Source organism: Salmo trutta, chromosome 5 (assembly GCF_901001165.1).
Source record: "Salmo trutta chromosome 5, fSalTru1.1, whole genome shotgun sequence".
Taxonomy (NCBI): Eukaryota; Metazoa; Chordata; class Actinopteri; order Salmoniformes; family Salmonidae; genus Salmo; species Salmo trutta.
Window position 1 is genome coordinate 4,213,458 of NC_042961.1, and position 23,820 is coordinate 4,237,277.

Genomic DNA, 23,820 nt, shown 5'->3' on the forward strand with positions numbered 1-23,820 from the left:
ACATAGGGTATCCCATAGGGTATCCATAGGGTGGCCCATAGGTTATCCCATAGGGTATCCATAGGGTATTCACAGGGTATCCATAGGTTATCCCATAGGGTATCCATAGGGTATCCATAGGGTATCCACAGGGTATCCATAGGGTATCCACAGGGTATCCATAGGGTATCCACAGGGTATCCATAGGTTATCCCATAGGGCTCTGGTCAAAATAAATGCACAATAGGGTGCCATCTGGGACATACTCCACTTCTTTATCACATGCATTACCGTGTACATTTTAATTTCACCTTTATTTAACCAGGTAGGCAAGTTGAGAACAAGTTCTCATTTACAATTGCGACCTGGCCAAGATAAAGCAAAGCAGTTCGACAACATACAACAACACAGAGTTACACATGGAGTAAAAACAAACATACAGTCAATAATACAGTAGAAAAATAAGTCTATATACAATACATACAAGTCAAAGATCAAATTAAAGTATAATGGAAACAGACTATTGGCTCACAATATGATATTTTATTTTGTAGCCTATAGCCTACCACCTGCATTAATGTGTAATACATAGCCTACAGCAGGGGTAGACAACCCTGTTCCTGGTGTGCCACAGGTACTGTAGGATTCTATCACAACTAGGCAGCATGCTGAGCTGAGCAACTTAGTTCATTGATCAGTTCAGTGATTGCCTAAATTCAACACACTTGGTCTTCCAGGTCGGTTAAATCAAAAACATGAAGTTTCTGCGGCCGTCCAGGACCAGGGTGACCTACCCCTGGTTTACACTATAGCATTACAGATATCTTTGGGAGTTGCATCATTCCTTTATCACAGTATCCAATAGGTGTTAGAGATCACATGTCAACAGAAAGTTAACAGAGTAGTCTAAAGACTACTGCACGTCTGCGTTTGCAAAGAGGTCAGGGCTTTTATGGCACAGGTGGTCGCCACCCTACAGTGTCACTGGTTCAAGCCCCGTTCTGCCAGTTCCCACTCAACCACTATAATAGATAGAAGTTATAAAATATGATTTCACATTTACCCTGCCATGCCTCATCTCTAACCATATCCAGATGGGAGGGGTGGACCAAGCAATCCATCTAAACTCAATCAGTGAGGAATCTGGATCTGTCATATCAGTCCTAACAATTACCACTCATAGAGAATGATAGAGGACTCTTCTTTGTATCTGTCCCATCATGGAGTCTGTGAGTGCGCCATTGAGGCCATCTCCATTTTGAAGTAGTTCATTTTCAATGAGTTGATAAACAAACTGAAAGTGTGCATACTACCACCTTGAGTGTGTTTGAACAGCTATAAAGGCACGGTTGGGGAATTACTGCCACCTGCAGGTATGGAATATTAGCTCACAGGTATAATTCATTGGCTGATCCCTCCTGCTGACCTGGATGGCATTGTGTGATCCCTCCTCAACACATAGGAAGTCCAACCCAGTAAACGACTTAAATGTTGAAAGCCCTCACTGACCCTGCCAATGCTAAAACAGGCTTTTGGGCACTAGAGTCCTCTATCATTCTCTATGGTACCTAAAAGAGAGTGACTCTCCATTTGGGCTGATCTTTAACCTGCTAGTTATTCCCCAGTAAAAAGGAATAAGGCAACCTCAGAGTTACACACAAGGATACTTTATTGACACACACACACAGACACACACACATGGATGAAATGTACATGGAAAGGTAGTGAAATGGTAGTAGTTCTGTACTGGACAGAAAACAGGGGTAATGAATAAATTGTACATACTATATGATAGCAAGAGAGCAATGATAATTGTAATGAAGGACTGTATAAATGGGTATGCTACCAACGATATACACAGAGGCAGAATGCAATAGGCAATAGTAAAAACTATAAAGAACAACAAGCAATAATTAAATACATCTTACACACTCACTTTGTGCAAGTACACCATCCCACATGTCAAAGAGATATGAGTGAGTCCACCTGTTGTTGTGCAGGTCAGAGATGAGCTTGCTTGTCTCTCTGTGTCTGCTTGAAGGAGACAGAGAGGGAGGCAGGATTTGGGGATCTGGAACCAAAGATGTGATTGGCTGACCTCACTGTGTGATAAGGCCCCTGGCAACCATGAGCCCTAGCAAACAATCGGTGTGGCTATGGCCAGAGGTGTGAAGGGCAAGTTCATGATTTGACCTCGGTTATTTCTGAGTTCCCAGTTGTCCTGAAAGCACCAAAAGTGTCACCGGCAAGGACGTCAGAGTACCACTTGACAGGATCTGCGCAGCAACTGCGCAGTTTTTATGTTCGAGAACGTGCGTGGTCGCTTCCACTGTTTTCCTTTTTTTCAACCCAAACGTCGCTAGCCTTGCCAGGCTGCCGAAGCTGTGTGCAAGATCAAGGGACTGGATTGACTACCCATGTCGTTGTCCCGTTTGGTTTTGAAGTCGGCTTAATGCTGTTTTGTTATAGTATTTGGTATTTTAACTATCAGAAGAAGTGATCTGTCGTCACAGAATCTGGTGAGTACTGAGTAGATCAACGAGCTAGCTAGCTCGCTACTAGATGACGGTACCGTTACAGCACAGATCCGAGGTGTGAAAATAAAGCCATTGGCTGCTGCTTTACAGCTTGAAAGATTAGCTAGTTAGCTAGCTACGAGTTTAAAGTTATCGTGCTGGCTAGCTAAGTAAGGACGGTTAGCTAGTTACTGCAAAACTAGCAATGTAACGTTAGCTAGCTAACGTTATGTGGTGAGACTGACAGCTACTTTAACTAACGTTAACTACTGTAGCCAACACATTATCTATATAACTACTGTACGTTGTTGACTCAATATGTTGTCTGTTTCTTCTGAAGAAACCCCAGCTAGTTAGTTGACAGAATTCCTAGTGAACTAGTTATCTTGCTATGCCGTTTTGACGGTAGAAACGGGCTAGGTAGCTAACTACACTAGGGAGACAGATTGTGTGATGATTCATTCTGTCCTTGTTTGCAGTAAGGGATGGTCACAGAATATTTCAACATCTGAGAATGAGCCTGTGAAACTTTAGAGGAAATAGTAGGCCTATGTAAGTTGCTCAATCAACAGGACCTTTATAAACTAAGTGCTGTATGTCTGTGTTACATAGCTAACTAACTACCGAAGCATAACCCTTAATTAGTACGCTCCTAGACCTGGGATATTAATGTTACTCTCCCCTGAACTGTCATACGTTCCGTCAGTCAAGGTAACTAGTTAACGTTAGCTAACTAGCTATACCATGTTATACCTCTTCTCAGTCAGTATATCTTCTCAGTAAGTTGTCAAAATGTTATTGCTGTTCAGTTGCGTAACTACCTACCTTACAAGCTACCTACACAATGTTGAAGTATCCTCATAGACTCACTGTCAAGAGTGTGACTAGGTTGGAAAAAGAGCCTGGTAGACTACAGGTATGATTGTTAAAGACGCTCAGGTTGGAAAAAGAGCCTGGTAGACTACAGGTATGATTGTTAAAGACGCTCAGGTTGGAAAAAGAGCCTGGTAGACTACAGGTATGATTGTTAAAGACGCTCAGGTTGGAAAAAGAGCCTGGTAGACTACAGGTATGATTGTTAAAGACGCTCAGGTTGGAAAAAGAGCCTGGTAGACTACAGGTATGATTGTTAAAGACGCTCAGGTTGGAAAAAGAGCCTGGTAGACTACAGGTATGATTGTTAAAGACGCTCAGGTTGGAAAAAGAGCCTGGTAGACTACAGGTATGATTGTTAAAGATGCTCAGGTTGGAAAAAGAGCCTGGTAGACTACATGTATGATTGTTAAAGACGCTCAGGTTGGAAAAAGAGCCTGGTAGACTACAGGTATGATTGTTAAAGACGTTCAGGTTGGAAAAAGAGCCTGGTAGACTACAGGTATGATTGTTAAAGATGCTCAGGTTGGAAAAAGAGCCTGGTAGACTACAGGTATGATTGTTAAAGATGCTCAGGTTGGAAAAAGAGCCTGGTAGACTACAGGTATGATTGTTAAAGACGCTCAGGTTGGAAAAAGAGCCAGGTAGACTACATGTATGATTGTTAAAGACGCTCAGAGAGCATTCACAGACACAGGTAGCTAGTTGTTTTGCTTGGCAAAGATCAATAAACTGAAACTGTCATATTCATGAATGGAGCGTACTGTTTCTTTACAATCATTTAACTTCCAGGAATAGCACTGGCTTCAAAAGACCAGGGAGTGGAGTGTGAATTCCATAGATTATTATAAGGTGAATTATTAATCAGCCAGTGCACATAGCTGCACTCAGGAAGGAAACGGGTTGGCACCTCACTACACAACTGATTAGAAAAGCACATGCATACTAGCTAAGTATACTGTACTGTAACCTAGATGTGTTCTAGTCTGCATCATGCAGAGTTATGAGGGAAGAACAATAAGGGTGACTCTCCGGTTGATCTTAAGTAGGCTACATTCCCCTGTTTCCTCATCAGTACAATCTGTAATGTTGTCTTAGATCTAGACTGTATTGTTGTGCGCCATTCTGTCAGTTCAGTTGTGAATTGTGATTGAGTTACTAAATCTCAGTCATTTGACTGTTTGTTTGTTTGTTCACTTAGTAAATGGGTAGCTGGCCATGCAAACAGTAGCCTAAACCAGCGTGCACACTCTGCTATGCAAAGCAAATACCCTGCTGGTAGACATAACTTAGTGGATCTAGGCTTTGTAACTGCACTCGGAGCAGCTCACCACCACAACGTTTTCAAACTATTTCCAACTTAAAGGAACCCATTTGATGACTCAAACTGAAACTTTGCACTCAGTTGAGAAATATAACACATGTTCTAATTAAAGATGGCTAGGCACAACTATCTCTGGCCCTGTTTCAGATAGCCATGCCATCTCCATTTGAATGCACTTTGCTTTGTGAAGCATGCAGATGCAGGTACTGGTGTTGTCCCATATAAGAGAAATGTGCAACAGGTTTTAACACGCCCTGCTCCCAGCACCTCCACTTTATGACATGGCTATGGAAACTATGGAAACTATGGAAACCCAGAGACCGTGTTCTCATTTTCTTGCAGCCTGTCTATGGATGATGCTCCTGTTAGAGTTAGACAGTGATATTCTTGTCTATCCTATAATTTATGTGCCTGTATTAATAAGTGAAGCATTGCCTAGAGGAGGAGTGCTGATCTAGAATCAGGTCCTCCCTGTCCATTCATTATAATCTAAAATGCATAACTGTTCCCAGATCCGCACTCCTACTCTGAGGAGAAGCTTTATGAATACGGTGTTGATATGATTAAAGTAAATTCCCTGCATTTTCACTCAATAATTTACAGCCTTCCTTGCTGTAAGATGGAGAGCTTGTTATATATGGTGACTTGCCTTGGTTGTTTATGAATACATAAGTCTCTCTGGTTATCTGCCTGAGAAAACCATGCCAGTCTTGTTGTTTGTCTCCCTCCTTCATCTCTGAGTGAACGAGTGGGGGCAGGGAGATGGAGAGAGAGGAAAACGAGAGAAGGGAAGAGAGAAACGGATAGAGAGGGCCAGAGAGAGAGGTAGAGACGGAGAGAGAAAGTCAGAGATCAGAGAGACAGAACATGACAGACTTGGTGGGAGAAAGAGAGTGTTAGGGAGAGATCTATACAGTCTGTATTCAAGGCTTCCTTGGCATTAGATATCATAACAACCCTGCTAGCTGTACCCTCTCTGCCCTACTTGGCCTCTTTCCTGTGTGTTTTCTAAACAACCCAGCCCAGGTCTCTTTAGTTCAGTCACATCTAAGCCATCTATCTCCTTCAAATCTGCAGCCGGCCATATTGTCTTCCCCCTCCAACTCAAGTCTGCTTTCATTGCCAGGAACATGTCACAATTAGGTCTACAAGACTGTCATTTATTCATTCCTCACATTAGTAATTTAAAGGGCTTCTGGGTGATTTTGCTATGCCAATTTCTCTCAGCTCCACTGCGCCGAATCTGCCCTCTGGGTCTTCGTCCCACCTGTGTGTGTCAGACTAGTTTCAATTCTCCTCTGTCCCTAAGACTTTGCTTGACTAAGTTGAGAGCAAAACATATTGAATTAATTTGAGGCCCTGTAGGAGGCCCTGTAGGAGGCCCTGTAGGAGGCCCTGTAGGAGGCCCTGTAGGAGGCCCTGTAGGAGGCCCTGTAGGAGGCCCTGTAGGAGGGCCTGTGGGAGATGTAGTTGGTGTATTTCTAATATTGTCCAGTAGTTGATATAGTATTTCAGGATTATTTTAGCATGTGATTCATAGCTGTTCCTTTCCCCCCCATACTCTCTCTGTCCCCCATCCCTCTCTCTCTGTCTCCCCCCACCCTCTCTCTCTGTTTGGCTGAGCTGCCAGCCAATTAGGAAAGACATGTTATTTACATCTGAAGCAGAGTACCCAGCAGGCAGCAGCCCTCATGGGTCTGTTTGGATTGGGTGTTCGGTGCTTGTTATTGGAAACAGCTGAGCCAAGTACGACTGTTTGTTTGCTGTTGACTAGGTGTGTGCGTGCCTGCGTGATTTTTACTTTGTGTGTGTGTGTGTGTGTGTGTGTGTGTGTGTGTGTGTGTGTGTGTGTGTGTGTGTGTGTGTGTGTGTGTGTGTGTGTGTGTGTGTGTGTGTGTGGCTGAGTGCCTGACCGCCCGAGGGTGTGTGTGATGAGAACACATGCTCCACTGTAATTCTCTACTAGTGTGAAGAGAGAAAGACCTGGAGGTTGTTCCTGTATTTGTGACCAGTGTGATGATAAGTCCTCTTCACATCAGTTCAGGTAACTCACATGGATGCTCTCCTCCTTCCACAGGGGTCATAATGTCCCAGGTGATGTAAGCCCTCTGTCTGTCTCTGAAGCCAAAGATGAGCGAGGTGCAGGCCACGGTGGAGTTCTCTGTTGAGCTCCACAAGTTCTACAATGTGGACCTGTTCCAGAGAGGGTGAGTCTGTCTCTTCGTCACTGCTCTGCAGACTGACTGTCAGCTCTCTGTGGTGTTGCTTCTACACTGTCCTGTTTATCAAGCACACCAAGGCTTTCTGGGGAAATTCCACGGGTCTCGATTTTCAACTTTCTGAATAACTTTACATTTAGTGTTATACTGTTGTTATTGCTTGAAGTTACAGGGACTGAAACGTTCATCCTCACTTAGCCCTCAGTCCCTATTTTGTAAATGAAAGGAAGTCTGATGGTGACGTTTTGATGTCAATATAGATGTCACACGCCCTGTTCTAATGGATATGATTAAGATATGGTGGCAATGCCAGGTATCTTGGGGTGGGCCACTTTTCCTTAGCTGAACCATAATGATGATACCAGGAGGATTATTCAAATCCGTTTCAAGGCAAAGAGGTTGAATTGAGACATGTTGGTCAGTGATAATAACAAGCCTATATCCTCCACGTAGGTTCCTCTCTCTGCACGTGAACATTCTGATCGTGACATTCTTCCATCTCATAATCGTATTAAAATGATGTCCAGCTTTTCAGACACGCTATTGATCATTCATTCAAATGCCCGTTTATATTGATTTGTGCGTGGAAAAGTCCTCATCCTCCACCTTCTAAATCAGTCTGAGTAGAAAGCCCCCGCCTGGGGTCGTTGAGTTGACTAGCAAGTAAACACTGGCTCACCTCAAGAGGCCTGACTGACTTTATTTAAAGGGACACTATTTGTAGACATTTTGAGCAGAGGGACTCTGTCATATCTATGTTAAGCAAGACTACCGCACGCTTCCAGACTACTGATGTTGCTATAGTCTATTAGTCCCGTTTGTAAATGCACTCGTTTGACTAGGAGTTGTTATTTCCATCCACCGCTGATGCATGCCATGTGCAAGCTTCATGCTACCTTTTGAGAGGAATCCAGTCTAGATGGTTCCTGTACGTGGTATTAGAAACCTGTCACCCAAGTCATCAGGTCTGAGTAGTTAAACACACAACCATTATGTCTGATGAGTGATCTCTTCATTATGGTCTGGGTTGTGTTCAATAAGACACACACTGGTAAACAAAATGAAAATGAGTGTTTCTTATTGGACAAGTTCAGGTAGTCCCTCCTTGTTTCAATCTGTTTCCTTCCATTTAATACCTAATGAACACAGCCCTGATGGTGGAGCATGGTGTGGTAATGGCCATGGAACCCCGTCTTCACTGGCATACATGTAGTGCAGAGACCAAAAGTAGCAGTCTTCCTCAGCCAAGTAGAAAAACAGGCTTTTTCAGGGTCCAAGGGTTTGTGTATATTAACACAGGACCTGACGACCATTGTCTTGACAAGGACAGGTCACATGACTTGCCATTGTTGTGGTGTTTCATTCATGTTAGAATGCAGAGTTCCCTTAGGTTCCCTTATTGCTTCACAATGGCAGTGTAGCTGTGCTGTGACAGCTAGGTGGTGGTTTGTGTTAACAGTGGCTGTGGGTCTAACCTTTACAATAAGAGCCTTGCCTTTCCAGCTTTCACAAAATAATGTGTGGTTTATGGCGTGACATTTTAAGCTCAATGATAAACATGAATTTAGTAGTGATTTGGGCTCTTCTCTGCACATCATTCTACAATGAACTCATTAGAAAGCCTATCTAGCCTCTCCTCTTGTACACATTGACGCCTTTGTAATGTTTACAACCTTAAGGCCAAATGTGCTTCTTGCAGCAACGGTTGGCGTCCGCAAGACAAGACCACTGAGATACTGACATGCCTTCAGATCTTTATCTCCATACTGTACATTGATGTTCATCACGGAGATTGTCCTACTGTAACATTGACTCTTCACGGTCCCTGAGGCCTGAACTACTCTGGAAGCTGACATTCCAGTGTAGCGTGACACTAGTCTGCACTAAGTGAACAATGTGTCTGTAGCCATCAGAATGCAGTCTGGCTGAGTGTCTGGTTGTAGTGGACTCAGCTGTGGAGCAGAGCAGCTGTGGAGCAGAGCAGGAAGCCGGCTGCGGCCTAGATATTCCCCCAACAGAGTTCCCATGACGTCGGCTTCAGAGAGGATGGAAAGCTCTCTTTTTGCTTCCTGCTTCACAGTGGCCTCTATCCACCGTTGTATTGCAGGGATTTTTCTTCCATTGTAATCCTTGGGCAGGCAGCCTAAACTGTTCACCTAAGTCCAAACTGTTTTTTATTTTATGAATTTTCGTGATGGAAAAACAATTGCATTGTGAACTTAAATGACTAAAACCAGATATAAAATATGTAGAACAAATAATGGACCTAATATACATAGTGGACAAAACATTATGAATACCTACTATTTCTATGACTTAGCTTTCACCTGTTCAGTCTATGATCCCTTCTTGATGTCACTTGTTAAATCCACTTCCATCAGTGTAGATGAAGGGGAGGAGACAGGTTAAAGAATGATTTTGAAGCCTTTAGACAATTGAGACATGGATTGTGTATGTGTGCCATTCAGAGGGTGAATGGGCAAGACAAAACATTTAAGTGCCTTTGAACGGGGTATGGTAGTAGGTGCCAGGCGCACAGGTTTGAGTGTGTCAGGAACTGCAACACTGCTGGGTTTTTCACATTCAACAGTTTCCCGTGTGTATCAAGAATGGTCCACCTCCCAAAGGACATCCAGCCAACTTGACACAACTGTGGGAAGCATTGGAGTCAACATGGGCCAGCATCCCTGTGGAACACTTTCTAAAATGATTTTGAGGCTGTTCTGAGGGCAAAAGGGGGTGCAACTCAATATTAAGAAGGTGTTCCTAATGTTCTGTACACTCTGTGAATATTTTAATATCATCTTTAAGAATTAACCATCACCAAAATAAAAGCTTGACATTCAGGGAGAATAAAAAATTCCAAAACAATGTATTTAGCGGTATTAATTTTGTTATAATGTTTGAGAAAAAGAACACAGCATTAGCCATGGCAAAATGCGTAGAATAGCAGGAAACTAGCATTAAAACTGCATCATTTTCTCTCAGTTCCATGGCAGAATATGTAGAATAGCAGGAAACTAGCATTAAAACTGCATCATTTTCTCTCAGTTCCATGGCAGAATATGTAGAATAGCAGGAAACTAGCATTAAAACTGCATCATTTTCTCTCAGTTCCATGGCAGAATATGTAGAATCGCAGAAAATTTGCTTTAAAACTGCAAAATGTTGTATCTATAGAGCCAAGAAGGGGGCCTCTAAAATGTTCTCTAAGATGTAGCCACACTGAGACGTGCTCATTGCCACGCCCAGCACCAAAGCCACTTTTTGAGCTAGATAAAAAACAGTTTTGTTTCCATAGCAATGTTCCCTCTCATTTTCAGGTCTGCTGAGTGCAAACTTGAAAGTTGTGAAAATTCTGTGCAACTTCCAGTGTGTGTTTACTGTGAACACTGAGGCTGTACCTGCTTTAAGTTACACTTTCAGACAATGGTCAGGTAGGCAACTGTGGCTATTTGATAATCATTTAGAGTGGTCTACCAGAGTGGCCTACTATCAAAAACAATGGACAAAATGCATCCCATATAATTTTAACATGGAAACAGCTGTTATATCATTCAGCCTACAGTAGCAATGTGTGGTGTTCAATGTAGGCCTACATTCCATGAGACTTTAGACTTGACATTAACCTGTTAATCCACTTGTCCTTCAGACAAGGAGGTGACTGAGAATGTTGTTGTTGGATGCAAGAAACCACTTTCCAAAATAAAATGCATTATTATTCCCATACTATTATTACAGAGAATCAGACAAATGATTCTACTGTCTGCCTATTGGCTACTTGTATTATGAGACAGGCATGAATAATCTAACACTCCCCTTTTTAAGAAAAACAAAGTGCTCTTTACCAGACTGGCTTTTCAAAGATGTCTAGAAATGTAGGAAGCAATCCCTCCCCTATTGTTGACTACTAATGATCTATAACTGGGTTAATAACTCACTAACTAGTAATCCCTCCCCTATTGTTGACTACTAATGATCTATAACTGGGTTAATAACTAACTAGTAATCCCTCCCCTATTGCTGACTACTAATGATCTATAACTGGGTTAATAACTCACTAACTAACTAGTAATCCCTCCCCTATTGTTGACTACTAATGATCTATAACTGGACTAACAACTCACTAACTAACTAGTAATCACTCCCCTATTGTTGACTACTAATGATCTATAACTGGGTTAATAACTAACTAACTAGTAATCCCTCCCCTATTGTTGACTACTAATGATCTATAACTGGGTTAATAACTAACTAGTAATCCCTCCCCTATTGTTGACTACTAATGATCTATAACTGGGTTAATAACTCACTAACTAACTAGTAATCCCTCCCCTATTGTTGACTACTAATGATCTATAACTGGACTAACAACTAACTAACTAACTAACTAGTAATCCCTCCCCTATTGCTGACTACTAATGATCTATAACTGGGTTTATAACTCACTAACTAGTAATCCCTCCCCTATTGTTGACTACTAATGATCTATAACTGGGTTAATAACTCACTAACTAACTAGTAATCACTCCCCTATTGCTGACTACTAATGATCTATAACTGGGTTAATAACTCACTAACTAACTAGCAATCCCTCCCCTATTGCTGACTACTAATGATCTATAACTGGGTTAATAACTCACTAACTAACTAGTAATCACTCCCCTATTGCTGACTACTAATGATCTATAACTGGGTTAATAATTCACTAACTAACTAGCAATCCCTCCCCTATTGCTGACTACTAATGATCTATAACTGGGTTAATAACTCACTAACTAACAGGATATGAACAGAATGTGAACACGTGGCCACATGCAGCTGTTGCTTTGATCTCAAATCAAACGCATCTTGGTGCAGAGTACACTGAGTCCTACATGTCAATACAATAGATTCCTACTCCGATGTGTTCTGCCTACAACAAAATCTCTTGCACAGTTAGTTTTGCAAACTAAGTCTTGCATAGTTCGTTTTGTTTCGATATGTTACATTGAAAGTGGCTAATATTGCATTGATTCGATCACAATTCCCACAGTAGAGCGAATCATTGATAGTTTTATCTAAAGGGGAAAACGTTATAAAGTTGAATAGTGTTCAATCTCCTGCTTCTCTGCGAGGGCTGATATTTCTTCTGTCCGGCAGTCCCAGGGAGCTACGCACGAGCGCAGCTTAGAGGGAACATTGATCCATAGTGATCTCAACAGCCCCTCATATGCAGAGTCCTGTGTCTGCTACGTAGATGTGATATAAGACTAGTCCATATCCTAGTGTATTTTGGTCTGTGTCCTGCTGTCTGCTTTCCTTCCATTGGAAACATATGGCGAGTCAGGAAACAAACATGGGATGTGGTTCAGACGGACACAACAGTGGGATAGGCTGCTCCTTTCTGGTGCTGCTGCAGCATCAGACACACACACACACACACACACACACGGCTTCGAGTCAGCCTAGTAGTCAGGTTATACCAGCCATGGCTTTGAGCCAGTCTAGTAGTCAGGCTATACCAGCCACGGCTCTGAATCAGCCTAGTAGTCAGGTTATACCAGCCACGGCTTCGAGCCAGTCTAGTAGTCAGGTTATACCAGCCACGGCTCTGAATCAGCCTAGTAGTCAGGTTATACCAGCCACGGCTTCGAGCCAGCCTAGTAGTCAGGTTATACCAGCCACGGCTCTGAATCAGCCTAGTAGTCAGGTTATACCAGCCACGGCTCTGAATCAGCCTAGTAGTCAGGTTATACCAGCCACGGCTTCGAGCCAGTCTAGTAGTCAGGTTATACCAGCCACGGCTCTGAATCAGCCTAGTAGTCAGGTTATACCAGCCACGGCTTCGAGCCAGCCTAGTAGTCAGGTTATACCAGCCACGGCTTCGAGTCAGTCTAGTAGTCAGGTTATGCCATCCACGGCTCTGAATCAGCCTAGTAGTCAGGTTATACCAGCCACGGCTCTGAATCAGCCTAGTAGTCAGGTTATACCAACCACGGCTTCGAGCCAGCCTAGTAGTCAGGTTATACCAGCCACGGCTCTGAATCAGCCTAGTAGTCAGGTTATACCAACCACGGCTTCGAGCCAGCCTAGTAGTCAGGTTATACCAGCCACGGCTTCGAGCTAGTCTAGTAGTCAGGTTATACCAGCCACGGCTTCGAGCCAGTCTAGTAGTCAGGTTATACCAGCCACGGCTTCGAGCCAGCCTAGTAGTCAGGTTATACCAGCCACGGCTCTGAATCAGCCTAGTAGTCAGGTTATACCAGCCACGGCTTCGAGCCAGTCTAGTAGTCAGGTTATACCAGCCACGGCTTCGAGCCAGCCTAGTAGTCAGGTTATACCAGCCACGGCTTCGAGCTAGTCTAGTAGTCAGGTTATACCAGCCACGGCTTCGAGCCAGTCTAGTAGTCAGGTTATACCAGCCACGGCTTCGAGCTAGTCTAGTAGTCAGGTTATACCAGCCAAACATATCTTCCACATCTTGGAAATGTACATTCAAAATGTAATAATACTGTTGTAATACTGTCCTGTCCTGAGCAGAGCACTGACCAGCAGACAGTCTCAGAGTAGGACTGCTGTTCTAGGATCAGGTCCACCCAGGCTGTCATGTGATCTTATTCATTATGATTGTAAAGAGAGAACTGATCCCAGATCAGTACATGTTTGTTTGAATATGGGCCCTGGTCTTTCTTTACTCATCAATACTTTAAATGTGAGTTTAACACACGAGTGAGTGTTAAAGAAAGTGCTCATTATTCATTCATGAAAAGTGAAAGCTCGTTTTACATGCCTTAGTAAACCTACACAGACTGTTTTCTTCTTACGAGGCTGTCTCTCCCCTGTCTCCGCTCCTAACTACAGGCCTATAGGTTACTCCAACAGAACCAGACACTTACTCTTTCTATACACTGCCTTCACAAAGTATTCATACCTCCTGACCTGTTCCACATGTTGTTACAGCCTGGATTCAAAATGGATTAAATAGATGTTTCTCACCCATCTACACACACAACCTCATGACAAAATGTTTTTAGAAATGTTTGCAAATTTATTGAAAATGAAATACAGTAATCTCAGGATGCATGTTTTGGAATATTTTTATTCTGTACAGACATTTTTTCTCTGTCATTTAGGTTCGTATTGTAGAGTAACTACAGTGTTGTTGATTGAGTTTTCTCCTTTCACAGCCATTAAACTCTAACCTTTTTAAACTTACCATTGGCCTCATGGTGAAATCCCTGAGCGGTTTCCTTCCTCTCCGGCAACTGAGTTAGGAAGGACGCCTGTATCTTTGTAGTGACTGGGTGTATTGATACACCATCCAAAGTGTAGTTAATAACTTGACCATGCTCAAAGGGATATTCAATGTCTGCTTTTTTTATTTGTACCAATCTACCAATAGGTACCCTTCTTTGCGAGGCATTAGAATCTGTGTTTGAAATTCACTACTCGACTAAGGGATCTTACAGATAATTCTGTGTGTGGGGTACAGAGATGAGGTAGTCATTCAAAAATCATGTTAAACACTATTATTGCACACACAGTGAGTCCATGCAACTTATTATGTGACTTGTTAAGCACATGTTTACTCCTGAACTTATTTAGGCTTGACTCAACAAAGGGGTTGAATACTTATTGATTTAAGACATTTCAGCTTTTCATCTTTTATTAATCTGTAAAAAAAAATCTAAAAACATATTCTACTTTGTAATTATGGTGTGTAGGCAAGTGACAAAAAAACAACATTTAATCCATTGTAAATTCAGGCTGTAACACACCAGAATGTGGGAAAAGTCAAGGGGTGTGAATACTTCCGGAAGGCTCTGTAGGCTACAGATTTTTAATAGGCCAATTGTTCTAATTTCCATTGGGTTAAAGCTACAGTATGTCCCATCAAATGAGTTCTGTGCTTAGAATTCCTACATTTTTTAGAGACCTTGGACTAGAACATGCCGTGTCTACCTGCCTCATCAAGATGTTGGACTGACAGCTGCAAGAGCCTGGGTTCCAGTCCTGGTAGGGCTGACCTCTGAACTCTATGTCCTCTCTGTTGTTTTCATTGCTAACTGTTTGTTTGTCTCCCAGGTTCTACCAGATCCGTGCCAGTATGAAAGTGCCACCACGAGTCCCTCACAAAGTAGAGGCCAGTCTACTCCACCCACCAGGTTAGTTAACACACTCTCTCTCTCGCTCTCTCGCTCTTTCTCTCGTTCTCTCGCTCGCTCGCTCTTTCTCTCGCTCTCTCGCTCGCTCTTTCTCTCTCTCGCTCGCTCTTTCTCTCGCTCGCTCTTTCTCTCGCTCGCTCGCTCTTTCTCTCGCTCGCTCTTTCTCTCGCTCTCTCTTTCGCTCGCTCTTGCTCTCGCTCTCTCGCTCGCTCTCTCTCGCTAAAATGCTTTAGTTGTGTGTGTTTCAACCATAAAGAAATCGCCTTCTTTTGTATTATTAATAATAATAATTTGTGTGTCTGTTTTCAGGAAATTTGTCTTGCATCTCAAACCACATCACAGCACAGTAGGGGTTAGTTGTTTATTCAGTTGACTTATACTGGTGGAAATTGCTGATTTCTGGGCTCTGGGGGTTTTGTAAAGATGGAGTCAGTATCTGCAGCCTGATGGTAGGAGCTGTACTCCTGGTTGAGTGGGTGTGTCAGGTCAGTGGCAATTCTCACTCCTGCCCTCACTACTCTCTCCAAGAACAGCGCTTCCATGTTCTTCACATTAATTCCAAAATAAAAAAAATCGTCCGATGAATCGGTATCGGCTTTTTTTGTTCCTCCAATAATCGGTATCGCCGTTGAAAAATCTTAATCGGTCGACCTCTACTCCAGAGATGTTCGATCGGGTTCAAGTCCGGGCTCTGGCTGGGCCACTCAAGGACATTCAGAGACTTGTCCCGAAGCCACTCCTGCGTTGTCTTTGCTGTGTGCTTAGAGTCGTTGTCCTGTTGGAAGGTGAACCTTCGCCCCAGTCTGAAGTCCTGAGCACTCTGGAACATGTTTTCATCAATGATCTCTGTACTTTGCTCCGTTCATCTTTCCCTCGATCCTGACTAGTCTCTCAGTCCCTGCTGCTGAAAAACATCCCCACAGCATAGTGCTGCCACCACCATACTTCACTGTAGAGATGGTGCCAGGTTTCCTCCAGACTTGACGCTTGGCATTCAGGTCAGAGGAACTCTGGAGCTCTGTCAGAGTTACCATCGTGTTCTTGGTCACTTCCCTGACCAAAGCCCTTCTCCCCCGATTGCTGCAGACATTGTTTGATACCCTTTCCCAGATCTGTGCCTCAACACAATCCTGTCTCGGATCTGTACGGACAATTCCTTGGACCTCATGGCTTGGTTTTTCCTCTGACATGCAATGTCAACTGTGGGACCTTTTATATAGACAGCTGTGTGGCTTTCCAAAGCATGTCCAATCAATTGAATTTACAACAGGTGGACTCCAATCAAGTTGTAGAAACATCCTCAAGGATGATCAATGGAAACAGGATGCACCTGAGCTCAATTTCGAGTCTCACAGCAAAGGGTCTGAATACTTATGTAAATAAGGTATTTCTGTTTTTTTGGGGGGGGGTTACAAACATTTCTAAGAACCTGTTTTCGCTTTGTCATTATGGGGTATTGTGTGTGGATTATTTTTTTTAATCAATTTTAGAATAAGGATGTAACGTAACAACATGCAGAAAATGTCAACGTTGTCTGAATACTTTCAGAACACACTGTATGTAGTCAGCAATGGTCCCATTCAGAACACACTGTGTGTAGTCGGCGATGGTCCCATTGAGAACACACTGTGTGTAGTCGGCGATGGTCCCATTGAGAACACACTGTGTGTAGTCGGCGATGGTCCCATTGAGAACACACTGTGTGTAGTCGGCGATGGTCCCATTGAGAACACACTGTGTGTAGTCGGCGATGGTCCCATTGAGAACACACTGTGTGTAGTCGGCGATGGTCCCATTGAGAACACACTGTGTGTAGTCGGCGATGGTCCCATTGAGAACACACTGTGTGTAGTCGGCGATGGTCCCATTGAGAACACACTGTGTGTAGTCGGCGATGGTCCCATTCAGAACACACTGTGTGTAGTCGGCGATGGTCCCATTCAAAACACACTGTGTGTAGTCGGCGATGGTCCCATTCAAAACACACTGTGTGTAGTCGGCGATGGTCCCATTCAAAACACACTGTGTGTAGTCGGCGATGGTCCCATTCAGAACACACTGTGTGTAGTCGGCGATGGTCCCATTCAGAACACACTGTGTGTAGTCGGCGATGGTCCCATTCAGAACACACTGTGTGTAGTCGGCGATGGTCCCATTCAGAACACACTGTGTGTAGTCGGCGATGGTCCCATTCAGAACAAACTGTGTGTAGTCGGCGATGGTCCCATTCAGTTCCTCAATGTTTTTGTTTGTCACATAATTCCTCCCAAATGGTGCAGTCAAAGCAGCCTTTTAACATGTCCATATTTATTTCAGACCAATCCTTCACATACTTTATCCAAGGTTTTTCAGATGTAACGTTCTGTTTGTAGCGATGTGAGAGGAAGATGGAATTATGGTCCGAGACCAAGTGGTGCCGTATGCTTTATAACCATTCGTTATGCTTCATTAACAGAGATGTTTTGGGATTGCGAGTGTAGCAGGTTACATATTGTTCATCATTTGGGAGGGTTTAGTTTAAGTTCTTGGTTCTCCTTCAACATATTTTACTATGAAGGGAATGATTAGGCTGGACATTAAGGAACTGGGTCCTTGATACTATTTTCTAGTGTACGTGACCATCTATAAAAGCTAGGCTGTGTGGTTGATTCATTTGTCAGAGAGGTTATCTCAAAGGGCACCAAGCTGACAGATGGTAAATATGATATGAAGTTCTCTAAATCGTCTGGTCTGATTTTGTGCGTTCCAGGATGGTGAAGCTGTCTATTTCAATGTGAAAGATGCTATTCACCTACAGTTCCAATGTGTTAGTTGAATATCCATTGGAACTGACAGTGATACTCTTGGTTGAAAGACTTTGAGGGAAGCCCTTCAGATGAATGTGGATTTGGTCTACTCCTCCTTTTGGGTCTTGTTGTTGCTTTGGAGCTGGCAGAGTGGCAGGACTGGTTGATCTCACAAAACCAGCCTTGTTCCCAGCTCTTTTCTGAGTCCTGGCAGCCTGGAACAGTCACAGCTCATCCCTGCCCTGATCGGCACTGAGAGGAATGCCTTCGCTTCCTCCACTCCAGCCTCACAATACGCTGCATTCTGTCCCCCAACAACCAATCCTCCTGTCACAATGAGGATTAACAGGGGACAAATGAGGATGAGATTGCAGGATGCTCCAGTGTTTTCTGCTCTGAGCCTGATATGATTGCAGGATGCTCCAGTGTTTTCTGCTCTGAGCCTGATATGATTACAGGATGCTCCAGTGTTTTCTGCTCTGAGCCTGATATGATTGCAGGATGCTCCAGTGTTTTCTGCTCTGAGCCTGATATGATTACAGGATGCTCCAGTGTTTTCTGCTCTGAGTCTGATAGGAGTCAGTGAGAGGCTGAGGGCTTTAGCTGAATGTGATTGGTTCTTCCTCCTCACCTCAACCCTGGCGTTTCTAAGTGGCCTGTTAATAGGAGGCCTTGTCTCTGGTCTCTTGCCAGCCAGGTCTCTCTGACATTGGTAGTACACCCAATTGACTAGAGTTGGTGTTATACTTTAAGTGGTGAAAAGTACTAAAAGTTTAAGTATTTTCCTCCTGCAGTATGGTGTTTTCCATCCTGGGTTGGTGGAGTCCTGTTCCTCACTGGTCTTTCCCTCCACAGCTGATCTCATAGGTGCAGGTTCTATAGTGCCGTTAGTTCCTCCACGGCTGATCACATAGTTGCAGGTTCTATAGTGCTGTTAGTTCCTCCACGGCTGATCTCATAGTTGCAGGTTCTATAGTGCCGTTAGTTCCTCCATGGCTGATCTCATAGTTGCAGGTTCTATAGTGCTGTTAGTTCCTCCACGGCTGATCTCATAGTTGCAGGTTCTATAGTGCCGTTAGTTCCTCCACGGCTGATCTCATAGTTGCAGGTTCTATAGTGCTGTTAGTTCCTCCACGGCTGATCTCATAGTTGCAGGTTCTATAGTGCCGTTAGTCCCTCCACAGCTGATCTCATAGTTGCAGGTTCTATAGTGCTGTTAGTCCCTCCACAGCTGATCACATAGTTGCAGGTTCTATAGTGCTGTTAGTCCCTCCACAGCTGATCTCATAGTTGCAGGTTCTATAGTGCCGTTAGTCCCTCCACGGCTGATCTCATAGTTGCAGGTTCTATAGTGCCGTTAGTTCCTCCACGGCTGATCTCATAGTTGCAGGTTCTATAGTGCCGTTAGTCCCTCCACGGCTGATCTCATAGTTGCAGGTTCTATAGTGCCGTTAGTTCCTCCACGGCTGATCTCATAGTTGCAGGTTCTATAGTGCCGTTAGTCTCTCCACGGCTGATCACATAGTTGCAGGTTCTGTAGTGCTGTTAATCACCTAGAAAGGATAGGAAATGGTTAGTCAGGCTTGTAAGCCATCAGCCATGTGTAAAAACAACAGACTGACTGCGTCTGTTTGCTGTGTCTATGCTGCCAGGACATGCCTCAGACTGCTGCCAGGTCCCAGCTGACATCCTGGATGTCTGCTAGAGGGAACATGTACTGTAAGCTGTTCATAGGAAGATAACTGGCCAACTTCTCACCGGTACCTAGTAGTGCGTATTGATGTACGTTTTCTGCAAACAAATATCTTCTCATTACAGGTTCTGATCTGGCCTTCCCTGCAGCTGTGGTCGATGACGTCATCTGCAGCAAGACCTTCCAGATCCTCTATAAGAACGAGGAGGTGGTTGTCAATGATGTGCTGGTGTTCAAAATCATGATGCTGCTGGATGAGAAGAAGGTAAGGAAGCTAGACTGTAGGCTGAGACGAGGAAGCTAGACTGTAGGCTGAGACGAGGAAGCTAGACTGTAGGCTGAGACGAGGAAGCTAGACTGTAGGCTAAGACCTTGACCAATGACCAAGTTGTCGTTGTGCTGGTTAGAATCAGTTCTGCTATAGAGGACAATATGCTCACTTTCACTGAGGCTCTGGCTAGCCTGTGTTCAAATGTCCACAGTAGCATACTACTTACAATGCCCAATACATTGCTTCATACTGAGTGTGTTTGAGCTGCACTGCAGTGATCCATATGATTGGCCAATTAGATGCAGGCTATTTAGCTATAATGTAGACAATTTAGCCTAATATCTCACATGGATATTGTTCACAATAGCATGTTATAAAATAAATACCTGGTATGATGGTATGGATATAGGAAGAGAGACGCGGTGTGATGGTATGGATATAGGAAGAGAGACGTGGTATGATGGTATGGATATAGGAAGAGAGACGTGGTGTGATGGTATGGATATAGGAAGAGAGACGTGGTGTGATGGTATGGATATAGGAAGAGAGACGTGGTGTGGATATAGGAAGAGAGACGCGGTGTGATGGTATGGATATAGGAAGAGAGACGTGGTGTGGATATAGGAAGAGAGACGTGGTGTGGATATAGGAAGAGAGACGTGGTGTGGATATAGGAAGAGAGACGTGGTGTGATGGTATGGATATAGGAAGAGAGACGTGGTATGATGGTATGGATATAGGAAGAGAGACGTGGTGTGGATATAGGAAGAGAGACGTGGTGTGGATATAGGAAGAGAGACGTGGTGTGGATATAGGAAGAGAGACGTGGTGTGGATATAGGAAGAGAGACGTGGTGTGGATATAGGAAGAGAGACGTGGTGTGATGGTATGGATATAGGAAGAGAGACGTGGTGTGATGGTATGGATATAGGAAGAGAGACGTGGTGTGATGGTATGGATATAGGAAGAGAGACATGGTGTGATGGTGTGGATATAGGAAGAGAGACGTGGTGTGATGGTATGGATATAGGAAGAGAGACGTGGTGTGGATATAGGAAGAGAGACGTGGTGTGATGGTGTGGATATAGGAAGAGAGACGTGGTGTGGATATAGGAAGAGAGACGTGGTATGGATATAGGAAGAGAGACGTGGTGTGATGGTATGGATATAGGAAGAGAGACATGGTGTGATGGTATGGATATAGGAAGAGAGACATGGTGTGATGGTATGGATATAGGAAGAGAGACGTGGTGTGATGGTATGGATATAGGAAGAGAGACGCGGTATGATGGTATGGATATAGGAAGAGAGACGTGGTGTGATGGTATGGATATAGGAAGAGAGACGTGGTGTGATGGTATGGATATAGGAAGAGAGACGCGGTATGGATATAGGAAGAGAGACGTGGTGTGATGGTATGGATATAGGAAGAGAGACGTGGTGTGATGGTATGGATATAGGAAGAGAGACGCGGTATGGATATAGGAAGAGAGACGTGGTGTGATGGTATGGATATAGGAAGAGAGACGTGTTGTGATGGTGTGGATATAGGAAGAGAGACGTGGTGTGATGGTATGGATATAGGAAGAGAGACGTGGTGTGATGGTATGGATATAGGAAGAGAGACGCGGTGTGATGGTATGGATATAGGAAGAGAGACGCGGTATGGATATAGGAAGAGAGACGTGGTGTGATGGTATGGATATAGGAAGAGAGACGTGGTGTGATGGTGTGGATATAGGAAGAGAGACGTGGTGTGATGGTATGGATATAGGAAGAGAGACGCGGTGTGATGGTATGGATATAGGAAGAGAGACGTGGTGTGATGGTATGGATATAGGAAGAGAGACGCGGTGTGATGGTATGGATATAGGAAGAGAGACGTGGTATGATGTTATGGATATAGGAAGAGAGACGCGGTATGGATATAGGAAGAGAGACATGGTGTGATGGTGTGGATATAGGAAGAGAGACGTGGTATGATGGTATGGATATAGGAAGAGAGACGTGGTGTGATGGTATGGATATAGGAAGAGAGATGTGGTATGGATATAGGAAGAGAGACGTGGTGTGATGGTATGGATATAGGAAGAGAGACGCGGTGTGATGGTATGGATATAGGAAGAGAGACGTGGTGTGATGGTATGGATATAGGAAGAGAGATGTGGTATGGATATAGGAAGAGAGACGTGGTGTGATGGTATGGATATAGGAAGAGAGACGCGGTGTGATGGTATGGATATAGGAAGAGAGACATGGTGTGATGGTGTGGATATAGGAAGAGAGACGTGGTGTGATGGTATGGATATAGGAAGAGAGACCTGGTATGATGGTATGGATATAGGAAGAGAGACGCGGTATGATGGTATGGATATAGGAAGAGAGACGCGGTATGGATATAGGAAGAGAGACCTGGTATGATGGTATGGATATAGGAAGAGAGACATGGTGTGATGGTATGGATATAGGAAGAGAGACGTGGTGTGATGGTATGGATATAGGAAGAGAGACGTGGTATGATGGTATGGATATAGGAAGAGAGACGTGGTGTGATGGTATGGATATAGGAAGAGAGACGTGGTGTGATGGTATGGATATAGGAAGAGAGACGTGGTGTGATGGTATGGATATAGGAAGAGAGACGTGGTATGATGGTATGGATATAGGAAGAGAGACGTGGTATGATGGTATGGATATAGGAAGAGAGACGTGGTGTGATGGTGTGGATATAGGAAGAGAGACGTGGTGTGATGGTATGGATATAGGAAGAGAGACGTGGTGTGATGGTATGGATATAGGAAGAGAGACCTGGTATGATGGTATGGATATAGGAAGAGAGACATGGTGTGATGGTATGGATATAGGAAGAGAGACGCGGTGTGATGGTGTGGATATAGGAAGAGAGACGTGGTATGATGGTATGGATATAGGAAGAGAGACGTGGTATGATGGTATGGATATAGGAAGAGAGACGTGGTGTGATGGTATGGATATAGGAAGAGAGACGCGGTATGGATATAGGAAGAGAGACGTGGTGTGATGGTATGGATATAGGAAGAGAGACGCGGTGTGATGGTGTGGATATAGGAAGAGAGACGTGGTATGATGGTATGGATATAGGAAGAGAGACGTGGTATGATGGTATGGATATAGGAAGAGAGACATGGTATGATGGTATGGATATAGGAAGAGAGACGTGGTGTGATGGTATGGATATAGGAAGAGAGACGTGGTATGATGGTATGGATATAGGAAGAGAGACGTGGTGTGATGGTGTGGATATAGGAAGAGAGACGTGGTGTGATGGTATGGATATAGGAAGAGAGACGCGGTGTGATGGTATGAATATAGGAAGAGAGACGCGGTATGGATATAGGAAGAGAGACATGGTGTGATGGTATGGATATAGGAAGAGAGACATGGTGTGATGGTATGGATATAGGAAGAGAGACGTGGTGTGATGGTATGGATATAGGAAGAGAGACGTGGTGTGATGGTATGGATATAGGAAGAGAGACGCGGTATGATGGTATGGATATAGGAAGAGAGACGTGGTGTGATGGTATGGATATAGGAAGAGAGACGTGGTGTGATGGTATGGATATAGGAAGAGAGACGCGGTATGGATATAGGAAGAGAGACGTGGTGTGATGGTATGGATATAGGAAGAGAGACGTGGTGTGATGGTATGGATATAGGAAGAGAGACGCGGTATGGATATAGGAAGAGAGACGTGGTGTGATGGTATGGATATAGGAAGAGAGACGTGTTGTGATGGTGTGGATATAGGAAGAGAGACGTGGTGTGATGGTATGGATATAGGAAGAGAGACGTGGTGTGATGGTATGGATATAGGAAGAGAGACGCGGTGTGATGGTATGGATATAGGAAGAGAGACGCGGTATGGATATAGGAAGAGAGACGTGGTGTGATGGTATGGATATAGGAAGAGAGACGTGGTGTGATGGTGTGGATATAGGAAGAGAGACGTGGTGTGATGGTATGGATATAG

General features: G+C 43.9%; 1 protein-coding gene across 4 annotated transcripts in view; it reads left to right on the top strand.

The window, feature by feature from the left end:
* The first annotated feature begins 2,214 nt into the window (after positions 1-2,214).
* LOC115193529 (protein FAM135A) overlaps positions 2,215-23,820 on the top strand; it is a 52,129-nt gene continuing 30,523 nt past the window's right edge. For 3 of the 4 annotated variants that reach the window (XM_029752237.1, XM_029752238.1, XM_029752239.1), the window contains exons 1-4: positions 2,215-2,498; positions 6,770-6,899; positions 14,979-15,058; positions 19,663-19,802. In XM_029752237.1, coding sequence (XP_029608097.1) covers positions 6,823-6,899; positions 14,979-15,058; positions 19,663-19,802 — 297 coding nt within the window. In that variant the 5' untranslated portion in view covers positions 2,215-2,498; positions 6,770-6,822. The remainder of the gene's footprint in view (positions 2,499-6,769; positions 6,900-14,978; positions 15,059-19,662; positions 19,803-23,820) is intronic. The other variant, XM_029752236.1, reaches the window with a different exon arrangement.